At 44.6% G+C, this 23,472-nt stretch overlaps 1 protein-coding gene across 1 annotated transcript in view; it reads left to right on the top strand.

Moving 5' to 3' along the window:
- Positions 1-23,234, top strand: part of LOC110533732 (neuronal tyrosine-phosphorylated phosphoinositide-3-kinase adapter 1) — a 49,113-nt gene extending 25,879 nt beyond the window's left edge. Inside the window, exons 2-7 of the mRNA XM_036990128.2 lie at positions 7,922-8,172; positions 10,660-11,036; positions 11,163-12,944; positions 13,136-13,390; positions 13,822-13,928; positions 18,294-23,234. Coding sequence (XP_036846023.1) covers positions 7,982-8,172; positions 10,660-11,036; positions 11,163-12,944; positions 13,136-13,390; positions 13,822-13,928; positions 18,294-18,719 — 3,138 coding nt within the window. The 5' untranslated portion in view covers positions 7,922-7,981 and the 3' untranslated portion in view covers positions 18,720-23,234. The remainder of the gene's footprint in view (positions 1-7,921; positions 8,173-10,659; positions 11,037-11,162; positions 12,945-13,135; positions 13,391-13,821; positions 13,929-18,293) is intronic.
- The last annotated feature ends 238 nt before the right edge of the window (positions 23,235-23,472 follow it).

Here is a 23,472-nt window from a genome sequence, read left to right as displayed (position 1 = left end):
TACCGTGGCAAGCCTCTACATTCTAATACCGTGGCGAGCCTCTACATTCTAATACCGTGGCAAGCCTCTACATTCAAATTCTGTGGCAAGCCTCTACATTCTAATTCTGTGGCAAGCCTCTACAGTCTAATTCTGTGGCAAGCCTCGACATTCGAATTCTGTGGCAAGCCTCTACATTCTAATTCTGTGGCAAGCCTCTACATTCTAATTCTGTGGCAAGCCTCTACATTCCAATACGGTGGCAAGTCTCTACATCCCAATACTGTGGCAAGTCTCTACATTTCAATACTGTGGCAAGCCTCCACATTCTAATACTGTGGCAAGCCTCTACATTCTAATTCTGTGCAAACCTCTATATTCTAATACTGTGGCAAGCTTCTACATTCTAATACTGTGGCAAGCCTCTACATTATAATACTGTGGCAAGCCTCTACATTCCAATACTGTGACAAGCCTCTACATTATAATACTGTGCCAAGCCTCTACATTCTAAATCTGTGGCAAGCCTCTACATTCTAATTCTGGGAGCATTTGGGGTTGTAGCTCCAAGGGTTTTGTTTGTGTCCATGTGTCACAATGTGTGTAATTGTTGTCCATGTGTCACAATGTGTGTGTTTGTGTCCATGTGTCACAGTGTGTGTGTTTGTTGTCCATGTGTCACAGTGTGTGTGTTTGTTGTCCATGTGTCACAATGTGTGTGTTTGTGTTTATGTGTCACAGTGTGTGTTTGTTGTCCATGTGTCACAGTGTGTGTGTTTGTTGTCCATGTGTCACAATGTGTTTGTTTGTGTCCATGTGTCACAGTGTGTGTGTTTGTGTCCATGTGTCACAGTGTGTTTTGTTTGTGTGTGTGTCTGTGTGTGTTGTGTTTGTTTATGTGACACAGTGTGTATGTCTGTGTTTGTGTGTTTTGTTTGTTCATGTGTCACAGTGTGTGTGTCTGTGTGTGTGTGTCTGTGTGTGTGTGTTGTGTTTGTTTAAGTGCTGAATGGCTAAATTTTCTGCAGCCTTGCATGCAGATCCAGGAATGTGAATCACGCCTCCATCTGCCTCCATCTGCCTCCATCTGCCTCCATCTGCCTCCATCTGCCTCCTAGCTCTAACGAGGTGGATTTAAATGACTTCTGACCCTGTAAATGCCTCTTAAGCTTCTTTTACAATCCCTGAATTGCTGATTTAATGTGTCAGTGTGGGGGCTTTGGTTGCATATCTACATTGTGGGCTGCATATACAGTATAGCCTATGTAGTGTGTGTGTGTGTGTGTGTGTGTGTGTGTGTGTGTGTGTGTGTGTGTGTGTGTGTGTGTGTGTGTGTGTGTGTGCGCGTGTGTATGCTTATAGCACATGTAAGACCTGATTAAAACTGGGACGTCTATGTGAGCGATGCTGTTGCCTCCATATTCATTTAGGCTCCGTTAAGGACATACAGTAGCTGCAGAATTTGTTTTGATTTGTGGGTGCTGGAGGGTGGGGGGTACAAACATACCCCTTTAAAGTAAAGCATTGCATGCATCTATAACACATACAGTTGAGCAGACATGTTTTTAGTTGCCTTTTATAAACGCATTTCTGCATCATTTATATGCTAGAAGACATTAGTAGAATATGTTTTAATACCACACAAATGGCCAATGCAGGCAACTCACTATTCAGGTAGGATGCAATTTTTTTACTTTATTTTTTGTTTTTTTTGTTCTATCATTATTATTATTTTAAATCATTGTTATTTTTGTAGACCTATTTATTCATCTAAACCAGTTCTTTAAATATGCAAATTATGTTTTGTTTCATTCTGTTTTGTTGGCTAAATGAAGTTTGATCTGTTTTGATCTTTTTAATTGTGTGTTCCTTATTTGGTTTAAGATTATAAGGTTATAAGTAGGCCTTTCAATATCATTAGCCTATTGCTGTCATTTGTTGGGTACTGCAGGCACTAGCTTTTCTTGGTAATTTCGGCAATATAGCCTTTTCAAAACTTTTATGAAGGTTTAAACCACTTAGCAAGTGTTTTGTTTAATTCTGTTGAGCCATTTTCTTTGGCCAAATTAAGTTTCCAACTGTAATGTTGTGTTTGCCATGATATAATATCCTGCTGGTATTTTCCCTATAAACAATGGCTTGACTTGGTGTTCCAACTGACTCCGACAGTTGAACTTGAGGTGAGGATGAATGTTTTAGGCCTACCAGAGTTACTCCTATAATCTAACAACATAATGCTTATTTTTACAAAAAATATTCTGATCGAAAAAATAAAACATTTGCCTTCTTCTGTATGCCTATATCTTTATAGCAGACAGCAGTAGCCTATCCGACAACGATAAAGCATATCTCTCACTCTCTCTTTCTCTGTGTCTAGGCCGAGGCTTCTCTTCATATCATACATATCATAGGCTTCTATTCATATCATACAGTGGAAGCCTAGGCCTATATGCATGTCACACCCTGACCTCAGTTATCTTTGTTTTCTTTATTATTTTGGTTAGGTCAGGGTGTGACAAGGGTGGTTGGTTTAGTTTTGTATTGTCTAGGTGTTTTTCCCTGTCTAGGGTATTTGTATATCTATGGGGTTTTAGTATGTCTAGGTACATGTAGGTCTATGGTGGCCTGAATTGGCTCAGGCCAATTCAGGTTTTGGTTTTGTGGGTTATTGTCTATGTGTAGTTGCATGTCAGCACTCGTGTTATAGCGTCACGTTCATTTTGTTTAGTGTTCTTTGTTTAATAAGGAAGAATGTATTCATATCACGTTGCGCCTTGGTCTCCTTGTTATGACGAACGTGACAGAATAACCCACCAAACAAGGACCAAGCAGCGTGAAAAGGAGGAACAGCGCTTAATGGGGAGATGGACCTGGGAGGAGATATTAGGTGGAGCAGGACCCTGGACACAGCCGGGGGAGTATCCAGTGTATCCTGTGCCTCTTCCCCGTACTCGCCCTGAGGTGCGTGTCACCAGCCCAGTACCACCAGTTCTGGCACCAGGCCTCCAGTGCGCCTCTAGGGTCCAGTACGCCCTGTTCCTCCCCCCGCACTCGCCCTGAGATGCGTGTCCCCAGCCTGGTACCACCAGTGTCGGCACCACGCACCAGGCATACAGTGCGCCTCGGCATTCCAGAGCGTCCGGCGACAGTACCCAGTCCAGAGCGTCCGGCGACAGTAACCAGTCCAGAGCGTCCGGCGACAGTACCCAGTCCAGAGCGTCCGGCGACAGTAACCAGTCCAGAGCGTCCGGCGACAGTACCCAGTCCAGAGCGTCCGGCGACAGTACCCAGTCCAGAGCGTCCGGCGACAGTAACCAGTCCAGAGCGTCCGGCGACAGTACCCAGTCCAGAGCGTCCGGCGACAGTACCCAGTCCAGAGCGTCCGGCGACAGTACCCAGTCCAGAGCGTCCGGCGACAGTAACCAGTCCAGAGCGTCCGGCGACAGTACCCAGTCCAGAGCGTCCGGCGACAGTACCTAGTCCAGAGCGTCCGGCGATAGTACCCAGTCCAGAGCGTCCGGCGACAGTACCCAGTCCAGAGCGTCAGTCCAGAGCGACAGTTCACAGACCGGAACCTCCAACAACGGGCCACAGTCCGGGGCCTCCAACGACGGGCCAGTCAACGGGTCCAACGACGGGTCCCCAGTCCAGAACATCCGGCGATGATCCACACAGCGGGGATCGGCGAGGATCCGCAGTCCAGAGCCTCTGACGATGATCCACGGGTCAGTGATACAAGAGCGGACTCAGTGTAAAGAAGGGGGGCGGTGTCCAGAACCAGAGCCCCAACCAAGGTTAGATGCCCACCCAGACCCTCCCATATAGGTTTAGGTTTGCGGCCGGGAGTCCGCACCTTTGGGGGGTCACACCCTGACCTTAGTTATCTTTGTTTTCTTTATTATTTTGGTTAGGTCAGGGTGTGACAAGTGTGGTTGGTTTAGTTTTTGTATTGTCTAGGTGTTTTTGCATATCTATGGGGTTTTAGTATGTCTAGGTATATGTAGGCCTATGGTGGCCTGAATTGGTTCCCAATCAGAGACAGCTGTTTATCGTTGCCTCTGATTGGGGATCCTATTTAGGATGCCATTTTCCATCTTGGTTTTGTGGGTTATTGTCTATGTGTAGTTGCATGTCAGCACTCGTATTATAGCGTCATGGTCGTTTTTGTTATTTTGTTAGTTTGTTTAGTGTTCTTCGTTTATTAAAGAAGAATGTATTCATATCACGCTGCGCCTTGGTCTCCTCGTTATGACGACCGTCACAATGCATGCAATGCCCTGATGGATTTAGTAAAGACATTACGAAAATAACACATATGGAATCATGTAGTAACCAAAAAAGTGTTAAACAAATAAAATATGTTTGAGATTCTTCAAAGTATCCACCATTTACCTTGATAACAGCTTTGCACACGCTTGGCATTCTCTCAACCAGCTTCACGAGGTAGTCGTCTGGAATGCACTTCAATTAACAGGTGTATCTTGTAAAATAAGTTAATTTGGGGAATTTATTTCCTTAATGTATTTGAGCCATTCAATTGTGTCGTGACAAGGTAGGGGTGGTATATAGAATATAGCCCTATTTGGTAAAAGACCAAGTCCATATTATGGCAAGAACAGCTCAAGTAAGAAAAGAGAAACGACAGTCCACCATTACTTTAAGACATTAAGGTCAGTCAATATGGAAGAATTTGTGCGACTGCACTTGAAGTCGCAAAAACCATCAAGCGCTATGATGAAACTGGCACTCATAAGGACCCAGGGTTACCTCTGCTGCAGAGGATAAGATCATTAGAGTTACCAGCCTCTGAAATTGCAGCCTAAATAAAAACTTCACAGAGTTCAAGTAACAGACACATCTTCACATCAACTGTTCAGAGGAGACTGTGAATCAGGCCTTCATGGTCGAATTGTCGCAAAGAAAGAAATACGAGCAATGGATATTAGACCAGTGGAAGTCTGTCCTTTGGCCTGATGAGTCCAAATTTGAGATTTTTGGTTCCAACTGCCGTGTCTTTGTGAATGGATGATCTCCACGTGTGCTTTCCACCTTGAAGTATGGAGGAGGAGGTGTGATGGTGTCGGGGTGCTTTGCTGGTGACACTGTCTGAATTATTTAAAATTCAAGGCACACTTAACCAGCATGGCTACCACAGCATTCTGCAGCAATACACAATCTGGTTTGGGCATAGTGGGACTATCATTTAGACTATCACACCTTCAGGCTGTGTAAGGGCTATTTGACCAGGAAAGAGAGTGATGGCGTGCTGCATCAGATGACCTGGCCTCAACAATCACCCGACCACAACCAAATTGAGATGGTTTGGGATGAGTTGGACCACAGAGTGTTGGAAAAGCAGCCAACAAGTGCTCAGCATATGTGGGAACTCCTTCAAGACTGTTGGAAAAGCATTCCTCGTGTAGCTGGTTGAGAGAATTCCAAGAATGTGCAAATCTGTCATCAAGGCAAAGGGTGGCTACTTTGAAGAATCTAAAATCTCAAATATATTTTGATTTGTTTAACACTTTTTTTGGTTACTTGTTGATTCCATATGTGTTATTTCATAGTTTTGATGTCTTCACTATTATTCTACAATGTAGAAAATAGTAAAACAAGACAAAACACTTGAATGAGTAGGTATGTCAACTTTTGACTGGTACAGTATATATATATATATATAAATACTGTGTGTCCAGTGACACTGACTCACCCAATGATGAAGATGAAGCATAGGCTACTCACCAGTGATAAGATACTTTGAAAAACAATGCTGTTCACTCAGAATCCCTCAACAGTTGTTGATAAAACAATTGTTCGCTTCTACAGACAGATTAGTCTTCTATTTTCAGCAGTAGGCATTTGCTTTCCAAATGGTAGGCCTACGTTTTCTCGCTGATATCTATGGCCACAATGCTACAAGCTGTTCTATATTTAGCACTTGTTCTGCCCAAATTGTGACTTGTGATAAAGCTTAATCCACAGCTATTTTTTGAAGCTATTGATCCTCTTTAGCTAAATGATGCTCTCTGGTGTAGTATTTAGAATAATTTTATTTATGTCTGTACAGACAGGAGCAATATAATTTTGGGGGAAAATATGTTGTATGGCCCAAGGCTATGGATAAGACATGCTCTAGGAGTAGAGGAAGTGTGCTGTATAGTGGACTAGTGAACCTGACGAACCGTCTCCCAAGCAGTGTCCTTTTCCTCAGCAGCCTGCGTAATTGCACACTTCCCCACAGCTGTAATGCGACAATTGTACGGCTGCCTACTCAGCTGCCAGATCCTGGAAGCCCAAATCAGCGGCCCTGTTAACAGAAGCCCAACCTACACCGTCTCAACTCCCTAACCTAATTAACACTGAGTCATACAACACGCCACCCCACGCCATGCCACGCAGGGCAGCCAGGCCACAGCAATGCAGCAGGGCATTGTGTGTAGCGAGGCCAGGGCACTGGACAATAGGAATAGCGGGAGCTACAATGGCACACAGGGTGACACACAGGGCCATGTCAGAATCATGATGGGATGACACTGCTCTCTGTATGATGTCATCTCTCACTGTAGAGAACCCTGTGTTCTCAGAGCCATATTGTTCATGACTCTGCAGCCTGCGCTCTTCCACTGGAATCAGATTAAGGTTTAGATTTGTATTGGTTATAGATATTAAATTGGTCTCTTACTTATAGAATGCCAATCAGTAAAAATAGATAGTTCAACAGAACAACAAAGTACAGAGACAATAATTGATGTGTAACCTAATGGAATCAGTTTAGAGAATTCCCCGTGCTGTTGGAGAAGGGTTAATAAGGTTATGTATGGGTGGGTTCATTGAGTGCATTCTTGAATGTGTAGTAGCAGTAGGCCTCTAAATGAATTAGTCTACATTGTATTGTGTGCGTTTCATCCAATGTTTGCGTGATTATGTTCAAACTAAAACCAATTGCAAGGAGTGTCCCATGCAGTATAAGTTAAACCACCAAAAGCACTTGAACACTCACACTCCATTTTTATTACATTTAAGATGGAAAAATACTGGGAACCCTCATACACCAGCTGACAGCTGCGCTTTTCTTAGCCAATCGCAGCGCCGCGCTCACATACATACTCCAATGCACACAACACTGTTGGGCCCTCAAATATCTGCCCCACAACAAGCCTGACTCTTCATGGGGTGAATAGCGTGTGCAGGAAGCCCTGCGTGCGCTACATATGACAAACCACATTACTGCCTGGGTAGCAAACAGCCCTAGTTAGGCCACCCCAAGGCCCCCAGCCAGAGAGAAACACTGCAGCTGAGTTACCATGCTTACTCAGATAGTCATAATTGGATAATGAAAATATAAATAGTGTTTTCATGTGATCCACTGTAGGTTGGGCGTTGGGGTAAACAACACAGTGGACTGGGTAAACATACAATACCTTGCTACCTCACTACCTGGCTGCTTGGCTACCTGGCTGCTTGGCTCCCTGGCTCCCTGGCTACCTGGCTACCTGGCTACCTGGCTACCTGGTTCAATGCCCAGTTTATTTTACCCTGGAGGAAAGGATGTCCATGACACAAGGAGCCTTATTAGTTATGTTTCCTGCCTGTCCATCTATATGGATGTTTTCACATATTTTGGTCAGATATTGTGTCAGACATGGTTTATAATGCGACTTCTCTGGTTTTTAACTTTCACTTCTGGTAAGTCCTACCCTGTCTCTGAGCACCTCATTATGTCTGGAGGAATCCCTCCTGCCCTGTTCACCTGTAATGAAGAGAAGGAGCCAGGTACTATAACCATGTTGTAATTGCTACTGCCCTACATACAGCATGTCGACATGAGAGCTGTGTAGGGGAGCTGTATAATAGGACAACTGGACAGGGCTCTGTCATGTCAGCTCAACATATAATAAATGACTATTAACAATGACAATGTCCCCATCTTCTCCATGTCTAGGTGACTCAAGCTTGGTCTGCAGTGACATTCATCAACTTCACACTATTGGTCTTCTATACCATGAGCTCTGGCTCCGCCCAGGATGTGGCGGTGGAGCATTTCTTGCGTGACATAGAGAGGAGGGGCAAGCGGCTACATTGCGCTGTGATTGGCTGCGAGGAGGAGCAGTGTCCCCGCGGCGACATGAACCTGCTGTATCGTAAGAGCCGGCTGGACTGGAGGCACAAGGACCAGGAAGGCAATAAGAAGAGGTGAGGAGAGGTGAACTGATCTCAACTCACAGCTGCATGCTGCACTGGAGAGATGGAATGAAGATTATTCAGTTCAGTTCAATTGTACATTTCTGAACTGAAGTGGAAGAGTTTTGTTGTTCATATTTTATGTGCAACCTCTTAATTGTCATCCTAAGGGGAGTGGGGGCATGTAGAAAGGAAGATAAGAAACCAGATGAGAGGAACAGAAAATGGGAAGAGAGGAGCTTTATGGCCTTCATTACAGGGCCAATGTGGCCCATTGGTGTCTATCTAGATTATGGCACGCACACACACTTCCACACCCACAGGCGCACACACACACATATACACACAGGCACACTTAAAGACACACACACACACACACACACAGAGAGAGCTCTGCTCTTGGCTTTTCTTCACATAATGCAATGAGACAGAAAACAGTTGCATCTCTGTTCTCCATGATGAACATGCTCAGTGCTGTTTCCTCTCCCTGCGCCAGCTTTCCTCCCCTCAAAAGGAAGGTGCAAAGCTCACATTGTCTCCCTGCTGCTTCACCGCTTCATAAGGAATGATGGCAGAATGAAGGCTCATCAGTAGTACAGGACACATTGTGACCTAAAAATGAGGCCTACATTTGACGTGTAGTTTGTTATGTTTTATCGCTCTTGCTTCCTCTAGCTCAAACAAACAAGGCAACATGCACTCAGGGTTCACTCACCTGCGATAACCTCCTAAATGAGGCCTTTGATTGCATGCTCAGAAGCTCAACATCTCCTCCTCCTCTTCTCACACACGTAAAGACCCAGTTACCTAGGCTTGCTCTTTCTCTCTTCTCTCTCTCTCTCTCTCTCTCTCTCTCTCTTTCTCACCAACACACACACATACCAGACATACACATACACAGATGTGTGCACCCACACACTCAGCCCTCACTCGTTCCCAGCAGGGAAACAAAAAGGCGGTTGTTGCCCCCGGCAGCATTCCTCCAGCACCATTTCTTCAGCACCATTCCTCCAGCACCATTTCTCCAGCACCATTCCTCCAGCACCATTCCTCTGGTCCTGCTAGGGAAGTCAGATCCCACCCATTCATCCCCTCTTTCCTTCCTTACAATGGCTACCTCTCCTCTCGTCGCCACGGTGGAACAGGATCAATAGAATCGGAGAAACAGGTTGAAAAGGACACGAGCCATAGCTGACACTCAGTAGAGGCTTTCTGTTCTGTGCCAGACAGCCAATCATTTCCTTCTAGATGGTTGTAGCGGTATCATTTCAGCTCTTTTCACGGTAGTTGTTGTGCACAGTGTTTTTCTAATGACTTCAGCCACTGTTGTTACAGCTGAGTCAGCTTTATAAAGGTTAATTTACAGACCTATACTGTATATTTCATATGCAATAACTCCAGATTTGGACCATGTCAGCTGCAACTCCCCATCCCATGTTGTTGCTCATCAAGATACACTGTTGTATGGATTCTGCTCCAATTTAATCAATCAGTAGCTTTATTGTAGAGATATAGATTTTGGTTTCACCTGTTAGGAAACCAAAGATGTTCTGAATCTTTGGTGTTCATGCATGATGGTAGTTTGGATGTGGTCTTGATGACCTTCAAAAGACCTTCAGGGATTATCCATATGAAGTTTTTGAAAGTAAAATTGGCTTTAGAGAGCAAATAAGAATGGAGTACTCTGTTTAATCAAAGGAACAGCACAGTACTTTATACATTCAACTCCAATATATTTTAATTGAAGAAAACTCCAGTTTGAATTTTTATGCTGCACTGCCACACCTTTTTTTCCAGGCAATAAATAGCCCCAAAAAATTGCAGTTCCTTTGTGTGCTTGTTTGCAGTATGTTTAGTACTGTACATTGGCAAGCAATACCATGTGAAATTTCATGGGTTTTTAAGACAAACCACTAAACCAATAAACAGGCAAGCCAGTTGCCATGGAAACAGATCAAATGCTTGGCAGAGGTCATGACGAGTGTAGTGAAGAGACAACGTAATAAAACAGATAAAGAATTAGTTAGAGATACCCAGTGACACAGTGATGTACATACAGGGAGATTACAGTCAGAGAGGAGTTGCTAGATTTTGGGGAGTTTGATTTTAGGGGAAGTAATTTCCTAATTGAATGTGTTTGTGAGCTAGGGGAGCAGATGTGGAGGGAAATGGAAGGACGGAAGAGTCCCCCCTACACACAATACTGGCATGCACAGCTGCTGCACTGCCTCGCCCAATCTCTCATCACTCACTCTTCAACGGGAAGCTAGTCTCTCTGTGCCATCCATGTATGAGCAGCAGTGTGTGTGTGACAGACAGAGGGAGAGGAAGAGGAGTACAGGACTGAAGCTATTTAAAGAACATTTCTGAAGAGAAAAAGAAAACGGGAGCGAGGCAGAAAAGGGGAGGGGCAACACAATGGGGAAATAAATTAAGGTCCTTGACTGAGACGTGATTAACTGCTGAATGACGGAATGCTGTGCTTCCTGTGTTCTCCAGCTCCAGCCAGAAAGACCCCTCCTCAGCCACGGTGGGCAAGGTCCGTGACCTGGCGTCCTTCCGACGCCACTTCCGCATGGGCTTCATGACCATGCCTGCCTCCCAGGATCTGTCCCCTCACTCCTGTGCCTCTGCCATGGCCCCCCGCTCCCAGTCCTGCCATGCCGTGGGCGCTAGAGACACAGGTCTGGAGAATGGGGAGGATTACTCTGACACCCAGTCACAGCACGGCGGGCGCTGCCCCCCTACCAAACCCAAACGACACCCCAGCACCCGCCTCAGCTCCTCAGACCCCAGAGCACCTCACGTCCTCCCGGACACCCCTCCACCGCCCCTACCCACTCACTCGCAGGCCAAACACTCAGAGAAGAAGAATGGTAGGCTACTGCAACAGTAATGAGGGCAGTGAAGTGGGGAAATTTGGAAATTCGGGTTATTATTATTGTCCCTGTTGTGATGATTGAAATATCTCTAGTTCATTGCTCTGTCTCTTTCCCCTCCAGCAATGAAGAAGTCAGACTCGGGGGACATGTCCAAGAAGGTGCCGCCTCTGAAGCCCAAACGAAGTCCCAGCACTCAGCTCTCGTTTGACCCCCCACCGGCCCGCGTGCCCCCTCCTGCCACGCCCCTGCCTTTCCAGGGGGGTGAGGGTAAGCCCCAGGGTGAGGAGGGGGATGATGAGCCTGTCTACATAGAGATGGTGGGCCAGGTGTTCACAAGGGAGAGCCAGACTGCCACCCCTCACCCTGTCACTCCTGTCGCCACCACACCCGACTCAGACTCAGACCAAAACGAGGCCATCTATGAGGAGATGAAGTACCCGTTGCCAGAGGACAGAGAGGGACACAAACGCATCCCTCTCAAACACGAGAGACTCAAATCCTCCAAACACCACTCCTCTGGCATCTCTGCCCCTCTACCTCGCCCCTCCTCCTCCCCCTCCTGTTCCAAACCTAAAGCCACAGTGTCCATTTCCCACTCCTCGCCCCTCCCCTCCTCCACCTCCACCACCCCTGTCCCCCAGCCACTCTCCTCTAGCCCGCAACCCCCACGGGCCCCTACTCCCTATCTCCTCCAGGGGAACAAATCAGAGACAGAGTCCACCAGTAAGATCCCGGCCCCCTTCCCCAACCTGCTGCAGCACCGGCCTCCGCTGCTCGCCTTCCCCCAGCCTGCTGCTGCCTCCAGCGGGGTCGGGGTCCAACACAAAGCTGTTGCTGCCAAACTGGGAACCATCAGCATCCAGACCTCCTCCAGTATGACAACGCCATCCAGCACCTCCTCTGCCTCTACCACCCCCTCCTCCAATCTCCCCATGCTCCTGTCAGGCTGTAAGGAGTCTAAGGAAAGAGACAAGCAGAGCAGAGACAAAGACAAAGACAGAGACAGAGACAGAGACAGCCAGCTCGACCCTGCACCGGGTCTAAGGGCCAGGAGCCACTCCACACCGCTGCCCCCTTCCTCCAAGTCCACCTCCCCTTACTCCCACCAGCACCACCACCCCCACCACCGCCCCTCACACTACCACCACTACCGCAAGCCAGATAGAGGAGACTCGCCCAACCCCAACACCAACAACAAGAATGGCTCAGAAACCTCCTCCAAGTCCACTGCCCAGACCCAGACCCAGGGCTCTGGCAAGGAGGGCAAGTCTGTGAGCTTCTACTTGAAGTCAGACAAAGGAGACAGGGACAGGGACAGAGAGAGGGACAGAGAGAGGGAAAGAGACGGTCACAGGGACAATCACAGAGACAGAGACAGGGACAGTGACAGAGAGAGACACAGGGAGAGAGACAGAGAGCGAGACCGTGACAGAGACAGAGAAACAGGGTCCCACTCTACCTCCTCTCAGGCTGAGAGCACTCCCACCACCAACAGCCATTCATCCCAGACCAGCACCAGTTCAAACCCAAACCAGTCCTCCTCCACCTCCTCTCACTCTCGCCCTCACTCTCGTTCCCACCTCCAACGCTCCCACACCCCTCATGGCCTGCCTGCCTACAAGCCCCCCTCCTCAGACAGCCCCCTGCTCTGGACCTACCCCTCAGTGGGCTTCCGGAGACCCCCGGCGTACGACAGCCTGCGAGGAGGGTCTCATCTGCCCTCCTTGCACCACCAGGGTCACGGTGATGTGGCCTCCAAAAGCAGCACGGTGCCTGGGCCCGTCCAGGGGAAGGCTGGGTTCATGCCCTGGGACAGCAGTGGCTTTGGAGACGACGGGTCCTACTGGCCCTTGCAGAGGAAACTCTCCTTCAGCCATGGCAGCCGAGAGACAGCAAGAGAAAGTAAGTTAACATGTGCTGGGGGGGCATCATGGGTTAAAATTAAATATGTATTTTTATCAGAAGTTCCTCTCATCCCTTTGAGGGATAATCAGACTATTAGACTGTAAATTGAGTGTCATCTGTTACTATACTGTCAATAGACAATCATTGTATGTTTACTCAACAATTCCCTTCTGTCATTCCCCTCTCAGAGGACGAAGGACGTGCATGGAATGGTAGTGCCGATGCCCTCCTGAGGGTGGACAAGGAGGAACTGGTCCCAGGGCATCGAGGAAGAGGAGGAGGAGGAGGCCACTCTGGGATCCCAGTACGCTTCACTGGAGGGAGGGGGCTGGGCCACAGTGAGTCCCTGGCCGGGATGGAGGAGGGGTTCTTGGGGTTCCGAGCCCTGCCTAGAGGGGGTCTCCCTCTCCCCTGCCAAACCTTCCCAGCCTATCGCAATGGAGGTAAGCACCTAGACACCTAGAACAGAATCCTTCTAGCAGAATCTTTCTGAGGGAAAGTGCTCTAAAGTATGTCAAGGATTTCACTTGCACACAAAAAGTTATTTAGAAAAGAGATAACATCAGCAGATGCCTCTGAAGATCCTATTAGGTGGATTTCTTCCATCCCCAGTCACATGATCATGGTGTTATGGGTTAAGATCATCAGTGGCAGCATGTGTAGTACCAGAGCTATATATACACACATATACACATACTTATGCACACAATACCTCCCCCACATGTACCAGCGGTTGTACATAGACACATGTAAGAATGCACTGCCTTCTATATGCACAGCTGTTCTCCCTGGCAACATGACCAGCACAATAACCATTATTGATTTGTGGCTATAGACAGGTGTATGAACATTGCTTGTTATTTTTGTGTTCCAGAACTGGGTCGATTCGGCCGCTCATCATCCACCTCTGGGGCGAGGCAGGTGGGTGGATGCGACGTTCAGAGGCAGAGCAGCCTGCCTCATCGAGAGGCACTGAGTCAGGTGAATAATACCTATTATTATAATAACGATGATCTTTGGTATTACTGTGATTACTATAATTTGTACAAGTAGTAGTATTGGAATTATTCTGAAGAATATGGTCATTCTTATCATGCCCTGTGCTGATAGCAACAACCCTCCTCCTGAGCTATTTATAGTGTGGAGATATGTTCAGTGAGCAGAATAAGGATGTGGCCAGCAGCCTTAAAGAATAAGTCCAGGAGAGAGCAATGCTCTAACTGACGTATGCGGAGATGTAAGGAGTATGCTTCTCTACAGTGTTTTGGAGCAGTGAGCCGATGTCCAATCGTGTTGCGTTTTGCCCAGTCACTTGGCTGCATCTCAAATGCTGACGCAGTTCAAGTGTGCTGTGCTGTGCTGCAGAGACTGTCTGCGTGTGCTGCCTGACCCTCCCTCGCACACCACGGGGAGCCCCAGGCCCAAAGATGGTGTCACACTGCCCCCTAGTGGCAGGAAATGGTGCAACACATTATTATTGACCCTGTGGTGGTTGCTGAGCTTGGTCTTCAATACTCAAATAAAATGGAATTGTATTTGTCACATGCTTAGAAAAAAACAGGTGTAGACTAACAGTGAAATGCTTATTTATGGGTCCTTTTCCAACAATGCAGAGTTAAAGATAAAATAAAAAATGTAATTAGTGACACAAGGAATAAATACACAGTGAAAAATGAATAACAATAACGAATAAATATAACATGGAGTACCAGTACCGAGTCGATGTGCAGGGGAATGAGGTAACTACAGTATATACAGTTGAAGTTGGAAGTTTACATACACCTTAGCCAAATACATTTAAACTCAGTTTTCACAATTCCTGACATTTAATCCTAGTAAAAATTCCCTGTCTTAGGTCAGTTAAGATCACCACTTTATTTTAAGAATGTGAAATGTCAGAATAATAGTAGAGAAAATTATTTATTTCAGCTTTTATTTCTTTCATCCCATTCCCAGTGGGTCAGAAGTTTACATACACTCCATTAGTATTTGGGATCATTGCCTTTAAATGGTTTAACTTGGGTCAAACATTTCAGGTAGCCTTCCACAAGCTTCCCACAGTAAATTGGGTGAATTTTGGCCCATTCCTCCTGACAGAGCTGGTGTAACTGACTCAGGTTTGTAGGCCTCCTTGCTCGCACACACTTTTTCAGTTCTGCCCACAAATTGTCTATAGGAGGGAGGTCAGGGCTTGAGGATGACCACTCCAATACCTTGACTTTGTTGTCCTTAAGCCATTTTGCCACAACTTTGGAAGAATGCTTTGGGTTATTGTCCATTTGGAATACCCATTTGCGACCAAGCTTTAACTTCCTGACTGATGTCTTGAGATGTTGCTTCAAAATATCCACATAATTTTCATTTCTCATGATGCCATCTATTTTGTGAAGTGCACCAGTCTCTCCTGCAGCAAAGCACCCCCACAACATGATGCTGCCACCCCCGTGCTTCACGGTTGGGATGGTGTTCTTTGGCTAGCACGCCTCCCCCTTTATCCTCCAAACATAACGATGGTCATTATGGTCAAACAGTTCTATTTTTGTTTCATCAGACCAGAGGACATTTCTCCAAAAAGTACGATCTTTGTCCTCATGTGCAGTTGCAAACTCTAGTCTGGCTTTTTTATGGCGGTTTTGGAGCAGTGGCTTCTTCCTTGCTGAGTGGCCTTTCAAGTTATGTCGATATAGGACTCGTTTTACTGTGGATATAGATACTTTTGTACCTGTTTCCAGCATCTTCACAAGGTCCTTTGCTGTTGTTCTGGGATTAATTTGCACGTATCGCTCCAAAGTACGTTCATCTCTAAGAGACAGAACGCGTCTCCTTCCTGAGCGGTATGACGGCTGCGTGGTCCCATGGTGTTTATACTTGCGTACTATTGTTTGTACAGATGAACGTGGTACCTTCAGGCATTTGGAAATTGCTCCCAAGGATGAACCAGACTTGTGGAGGTCTACAATTTTTTTCTGAGGTCTTGGCTGATTTCTTTTGATTTTCCCATGATGTCAAGCAAAGAGGCACTGAGTTTGAAGGTAGGCCTTGAAATACATCCACAGCTACCCCTCCAATAGACTCAAATTATGTCAATAAGCCTATCAGAAGCTTCTAAAGCCATGACATCTTTTTTTCTGGAATTTTCCAAGCTGTTTGAAGGCACAGTCAAGTTAGTGTATGTAAACTTCTGACCCACTGGAATTGTGATACAGTGAATTATAATTGAAATAATCTGTCTGTAAACAATTGTTGAAAAAATTACTTTGGGTCATGCACAAAGTAGATGTTCTAACCGACTTGCCAAAACTTTAATTTGTTAACAAGAAATGTGTCGAGTAGTTGCAAAACAAGTTTTAATGACTCCAACCTAAGTGTATGTAAACTTCCAACTTCAACTGTACATACAGTGGGGCAAAAAAAGTATTTAGTCAGCCACCAATTGTGCAAGTTCTCCCACTTAAAAAGATGAGAGAGGCCTGTAATATTCATCATAGGTACACTTCAACTATGACAGACAAAATGAGAAAAAAAATCCAGAAAATCACATTGTAGGATTTTTAATGAATTTATTTGCAAATGATGGTGGAAAACAAGTATTTGGTCACCTACAAACAAGCAAGATTTCTGGCTCTCACAGACCTGTAAGAGGCTTCTTTAAGAGGCTCCTTTGTCCTCCACTCGTTACCTGTATTAATGGCACCTGTTTGAACTTGTTATCAGTATAAAAGACACCTGTCCACAACCTCAAACAGTCACACTCCAAACTCCACTATGGCCAAGTCCAAAGAGCTGTCAAAGGACGCCAGAAACAAAATTGTAGACCTGCACCAGGCTGGGAAGACTGAATCTGCAATAGGTAAGCAGATTGGTTTGAAGAAATCAACTGTGGGAGCAATTATTAGGAAATGGAAGACATACAAGACCACTGATAATCTCCCTCGATCTGGGGCTCCACGCAAGATCTCACCCCGTGGGGTCAAAATGATCACAAGAACGGTGAGAAAAAATCCCAGAACCACACGGGGGGACCTAGTGGATGACCTGCAGAGAGTTGGGACCAAAGTAACAAAGCCTACCATCAGTAACTACGCCGCCAGGGACTCAAAACCTGCAGTGCCAGACGTGTCCCCCTGCTTAAGCCAGTACATGTCCAGGCCCGTCTGAAGTTTGCTAGAGAGCATTTGGATGATCCAGTAGAAGATTGGGAGAATGTCATATGGTCAGATGAAACCAAAATATAACTTTTTGGTAAAAACTCAACTCGTCGTGTTTGGAGGACAAAGAATGCTGAGTTGCATCCAAAGAACACCATACCTACTGTGAAGCATGGGGGTGGAAACATCATGCTTTGGGGCTGTTTTTCTGCACAGGGACCAGGACGACTGATCCATGTAAAGGAAAGAATGAATGGGGCCATGTATCGTGAGATTTTGAGTGAAAACCTCCTTCCATCAGCAAGGGCATTGAAGATGAAACGTGGCTGGGTCTTTCAGCATGACAATGATCCCAAACACACCGCCCGGGCAACGAAGGAGTGGCTTCGTAAGAAGCATTTCAAGGTCCTGGAGTGGCCTAGCCAGTCTCCAGATCTCAACTCCATACAAAATCTTTGGAGGGAGTTGAAAGTCTGTGTTGCCCAGCAACAGCCCCAAAACATCACTGCTCTATAGGAGATCTGCATGGAGGAATGGGCCAAAATACCAGCAACAGTGTGTGAAAACCTTGTGAAGACTTATACAAAACATTTGACCTTTCTGGATTTTTTTTTCTCATTTTGTCTGTCATAGTTGAAGTGTAACTATGATGAAAATTACAGGCCTCTCTCATCTTTTTAAGTGGGAGAACTTGCACAATTGGTGGCTGACTAAATACTTTTTTGCCCCACTGTATGGGTACAGGTAAAGTGACTAGGCAACAGGATAGATAATAGACAGTAGCAGCAGCGTATGTGGTGAGTGTGAAAGTGTGTGGGTGTGTGTGAGTGTGGCATTAGTATGCATGTGTACGCATGTTATTTGTGTGTGGGTGTATGTGTGTGTTGGAGTGTCAGTGTAAGTATGTGTGAGTGTGTGGGTAGCGTCCAGTGTGTGTGCATAGAGTCAGTGCAAGAGGGTCAATGCAGGTAGTCCGGGTATTTAGCAGTCTTGTTTAGTAGTCTTATGGCTTGGGGATAGAAGCTGTTCAGGCATTCAGTGCTACAACAAAGATTCAGTGTTTACAGGGATACAACATGGATGCCGTATTCATGCATACCCCAGGTTAAATTGAAGGTAATGTACTGATACAAAATACCCAAATCATGCATCTTCCTTTAACTCCCCTTTTTTTCCCTATCTGCCTCTCTCTGGCCAGTTGCATGGGCTGTCTCACTCCTCCCAGACACCCTGCAGTCCCAGTCTGTCTCGACAGCAGCAGCAGCTCCAACTCCATCAGCAGCAGCTGCAGTTACAGCAACAGCTCCAGCAGCTGCAGCAGCAGCACCACCTCCAGCTGCAGTTCCAGCACCTGGCTCAGCTAGCCCAGGGACAGCCTCCCAACACCGGGGGCGCCGCCGCATCCGCAGCCCAGACCCAGAGGGATGGTAAGCTGCTGGAGGTCATCGAGAGGAAGCGCTGCCTATGCAAAGAGATCAAGGCCCAGCGGCGCCCAGACAAGAGCCTGTGTAAGCAGGACAGCATGCCTATCCTGCCCAGCTGGAGACGGACCCCTGAACCCCGTAAGACGGGCACACCTCCCTGCCAGAGGCCCCAGGCTGTGGTGTGGGACACTGCCATCTGAGGGGGGCGTTTGGGGCAGGAGAGGTACAGTAGAAAGATAGGGGCAAGTACTATGTACTAAATAAGAACTATTGGGCACAATTGTTGTGAGACACAAGAAGTTTACAAGTGGAGAGAGATGGTGGAAATCACTTTCTACAAAAGGTGGAGGACTGTTTTCTCTCTTAGGAGTGACAGTGTGATTACCGCTGACCACAGAAGAGAGAGAATATGCATGAGAATAAGATGAGAGTTTTGTGCTCTCACATGGTAAGACACACTTCATGTGGAGCTGATACAAGGTCGTCAAGGTTACTGAGATGTTTAGAGGTGTGTGGGCCAGAAAAATAATGAACAACTGAAATATAAACGTGATTTAAAGTATGACTTTGTAGAGATGGAAAAATATGGGGAAGATTCAGTTGAGGGATATACCAATACAACATGAAACCAAGAAGAGACATACAATCAGTCAGTACTGTGTGATATTTTACACTTTAAATGTGATTTCTTACCCTTTAAATGTAGTATTCTAAAAGCCCTTCCTTGACTCTTTATTTGTTTATTAAACTCTAGTCGACTCAACTTCGCTGATATAAAATAAAAGGGGAGTATTTATACTATAAGAGGGAGTATTTATACTCTAAGGGGGCGTATTTATACCCCAAGAGGGAGTATTTATACTCTAAGAGGAAGTATTTATACTATAAGAGCAACACTGGTTCAATTCATTTGGCCTAATTTTCCCTAAATTAAAGTAACTGTCCAGTGTTTCCAGATTACTATGAAATATTACCTATAACTACTTACATTATGAGTGAAATAGTTTTCCTTCCAACATTTTATAATTAAGTATGTTAAAAATGAGCTTTTCTGTGTTGGAATGGCGTGGGCGTACCAGAACAACAGAATGGTGTGGGTGTACCAGAACAATAGAATGGTGTGGGTGTACCAGAACAACAGAATGGTGTGGGCGTACCAGAACAACAGAATGGTGTGGGCGTACCAGAACAACAGAATGGTGTGGGCGTACCAGAACAATAGAATGGTGTGGGTGTACCAGAACAACAGAATGGTGTGGGCGTACCAGAACAACAGAATGGTGTGGGCGTACCAGAACAACAGAATGGTGTGGGCGTACCAGAACAACAGAATGGTGTGGGCGTACCAGAACAACAGAATGGTGTGGGCGTACCAGAACAACAGAATGGTGTGGGCGTACCAGAACAACAGAATGGTGTGGGCGTACCAGAACAACAGAATGGTGTGGGCGTACCAGAACAACAGAATGGTGTGGGCGTACCAGAACAACATAATGGTGTGGGCGTACCAGAACAACAGAATGGTGTGGGTGTACCAGAACAACAGAATGGTGTGGGCGTACCAGAACAACAGAATGGTGTGGGCGTACCAGAACAACAGAATGGTGTGGGCGTACCAGAACAACAGAATGGTGTGGGCGTATACTGGTGATTCAAAATATTAATGTGAGTAGGCCACTCAGGAGTATGAGGAAATAGCATGCATTTTTTAAACCTCTGAGATACAAGTTTAAGTAGTTTTTTCTCTCCAATGTATACTTTGGCCACAAATACAAGTATAGGACAAGTCAACAACATTATTTGGTATGAGTTAACAGAATATGAACTTTTGATGTGAGATTTTCACTGAACAGTTACTTTAAGTACAGCTTACATCAACTCATGGTTGACATGAAACCTCTCTCCCTCAAATGTCATGGACATTGGGAGGGAGAGTTTGAATGAGACTTAAGGTTGATCCTCAGCAAGATACATTTTATACACACTTGTGTTCAAGCATATAGACATAAACTTGGTTTCCATCCAATTGACGACAGATTTACATGCAAATATTCTCAAATCCACATAAAAACAATACGTGCATTTTCCCACCAGAGATGTGTTTCCATTAAATGAACTTGCTGCACATAAAAGGCTGTGAGTAATGAATTAGTGCACATAAAAATAAATGTTGCTATTAAATTGTACTGCATAAAAAATACTTTTTCAAGTCTACTGGTGGTTTTCGAACAAAACATGTTGCTTTATTATAGCGAGTGTGCACACCGATATTGATGAAAGATTATCATGGACAAAAGAGCAAGATTATGTGCATTTGTCAAACGGCAGCCAAGCATCGATGATCATGTCACCCGAATAAAACCATCAATATTTATTGGAAAGTAGCATCAAGCTCATCACCTTGCACGTTCACCACCCTGTGAACTTCATCGTAATTTATTTAATCTGTAGCCTTATGAACTGCATCCTTTCCCGACGAGTCCTAGTGAGATGACCACACAACATGTCATCGCGTGACTTCAAATTTACTTCGATATGATGGTTATAATATTAATATTTGCGCATAATAGCATTTCCACCTATATTTCTTGCATAAATAATTTTACAGACACAAAAAGATCCCACCTTCTCTAGCATATTTTGTTTTGTCGACGTTTGAAAAGTTTACCAAAAAATGTTCTGTTTCCATCAGGCCTGGCATTACATTTTTTTTGTACTTTCCTCACAAAAAAAAGTTTGGATGGAAACCTGGTTACAGACATTTAAAACACACTTCTCTCTAGCCTTTTATAAAAATAAGATGGGATAAGGGATTCTTACTATTATAGAAACATTGAAAGATGTTGAGTACATATGAGATGGATTGGTTTGCCTTGTTGTTTGGGTAGAAGTAGATTGTTATTGTGGAGATGAAGTAATCATGATTGAAGAGGGAAATACAACCTGACTGTTTGCATATTTGTAATGTAAATATACAGACTTTCTCAAAGTTTCTGCAATTTTATAGCAATATGTTCCCAATGTGGGAGTAACGATGTTAAAGTGTGTCAGCTGGCCAAAACATATCTCAGACTTGAACTCAAAGTCACAGTTAACGTGTCATATCCTGCATGTCATCGATCAGACATACAGTACTGTTTAAAACCACATCAATAAATTGTGAGGAGATGGTCATTTGAGATTTTAACATTATTCTTGAAGATGCCATTATATAACTACATATAACTTGAAAAGTCCTGCTGAAATGTTAAATTGGAGTTGTTTAAAAATATGAAAGTGTTGCTGGGGGAATCATTTAAAAATACATTATGACAGATGGCACATTCTGTAAACTCAAATGCAATACAAAAGGACACAGATTAATTGTACAAAAAAACATCACCAGTGAAAGAAAACACCACTGGTCATGTGACTCACTGTTGCATATTGCTGATGAAAACAAAGCACGGACACACCTATCAACACAGACAGTAGAAGAAGCTGCAGTTGATAGGGCTGTGTAACATCATCACACACACACCTCAAACAGAATGCTGGAAGATCCTGCATAAAAACATAGCATAGGCTTACGAGAAACAAAACCCCTATATATTACTGTAAATATATGTACAACTGTATTGAAAATGTAGCAATTGTTTCCACTTTCATACTTGTAATCAATAAATATAATGTAGCATATAATGTATAAACGTACATTTGTTCAATTGTTTAAAAAAAAGAATTAGTTACTTTATCTGTTGCAATTGGTCTACACACACATTACTGTATGATTCCACCAATAAATGACAAGCCCTCAAGACGAAGGCAATGTCTCACAATTGTCGTATCATATTTGTGCAATATTCCCTTTAAGCAGTACATACAGTTGTTGTATTTATGCCCTTTTCTACATACATTGTATTTATGTACAGGTTTGAACAACTCAGTTTGAACATTGTTTGGACATTTTCTTAAATACTTTGCTGCTATCTCGAACTACTACTACTACTGTTGTTGTTAATTAAATTACAAATACAATTTCAGTATTCATGGCCATATCTAACATGACTACTATTGTGGTTGTTACATACTTGTTTTTATTTACTGAAAAAGCCATGTGAGATGGAGTTTGTACTTTGATGAGTCAATCCCTCTGTACTTGTATTCTGGCACTTGAATGTCTCCTGGTTGATGTTGTTGTTTTAATAGTTCGCACCAACCTGTACATTTACAGTTCCACCCCGTGAAAAAGTATCCAAAATGTTGAGGTGACATTGCACCAATGTTACTAAGTCACTGCTTCACTTTTTGCCCCCTTCACCAGTCAGTTTTGATGGTCCAGGTTATTATCAGTCATGTGACTATAGTTTAAAACAAACAAGCAATGATGAAGACCATCTTGAGGTCGAGAAGGAACTGCAATGCATGCAGGGATTCCTTACATTGAAAACATGTCAGAGTTTGGGTTCTATCCCAAATCCATTGAAAAGTGTGCCCAATTGTATTTCAGATATACCAAGTTATCATATTGTTTTTAATTCATCACAACAATTGATAACTTATGCATCATTTACTAACTAGTTTACAGAAGCTGTCAGCTTTGTGTGTTGACTAAAACAGTGGCCAATATATGAGTGCCATTCTATATTGATATGGTAAGATACGGTGTACCTTGGAAATCACTGTAGTGCTATATTCGCATTGATATTGTAATTAAATACATTTTATATAATGAACAGGATTTTTGCATGTTTATGTTTCATGTCATGACATACAAGCGTGCTAACAAACTCTTTGCTTTGCATTATATCTTCACATTTCTTATGTTTTAGGTCTTATATCTGCTATCATTGGTAACACAAGTAGTGGTGAATGTAGAAGATTGTCTCTGGTTTAAACCATTGCAGACAGTCAGAATGCACTCTAACAGGATTCTGCTGCAAGGCCATGGACCCGGTGACACCGCCCAGACAC

The sequence above is a fragment of the Oncorhynchus mykiss genome, chromosome 10, assembly GCF_057628025.1.
Source record: "Oncorhynchus mykiss isolate SJ-2025 chromosome 10, ASM5762802v1, whole genome shotgun sequence".
Classification (NCBI taxonomy): Eukaryota; Metazoa; Chordata; class Actinopteri; order Salmoniformes; family Salmonidae; genus Oncorhynchus; species Oncorhynchus mykiss.
Note: the sequence above shows the minus strand (reverse complement) of the source record. Positions and strands in the feature narration are given on the sequence as shown.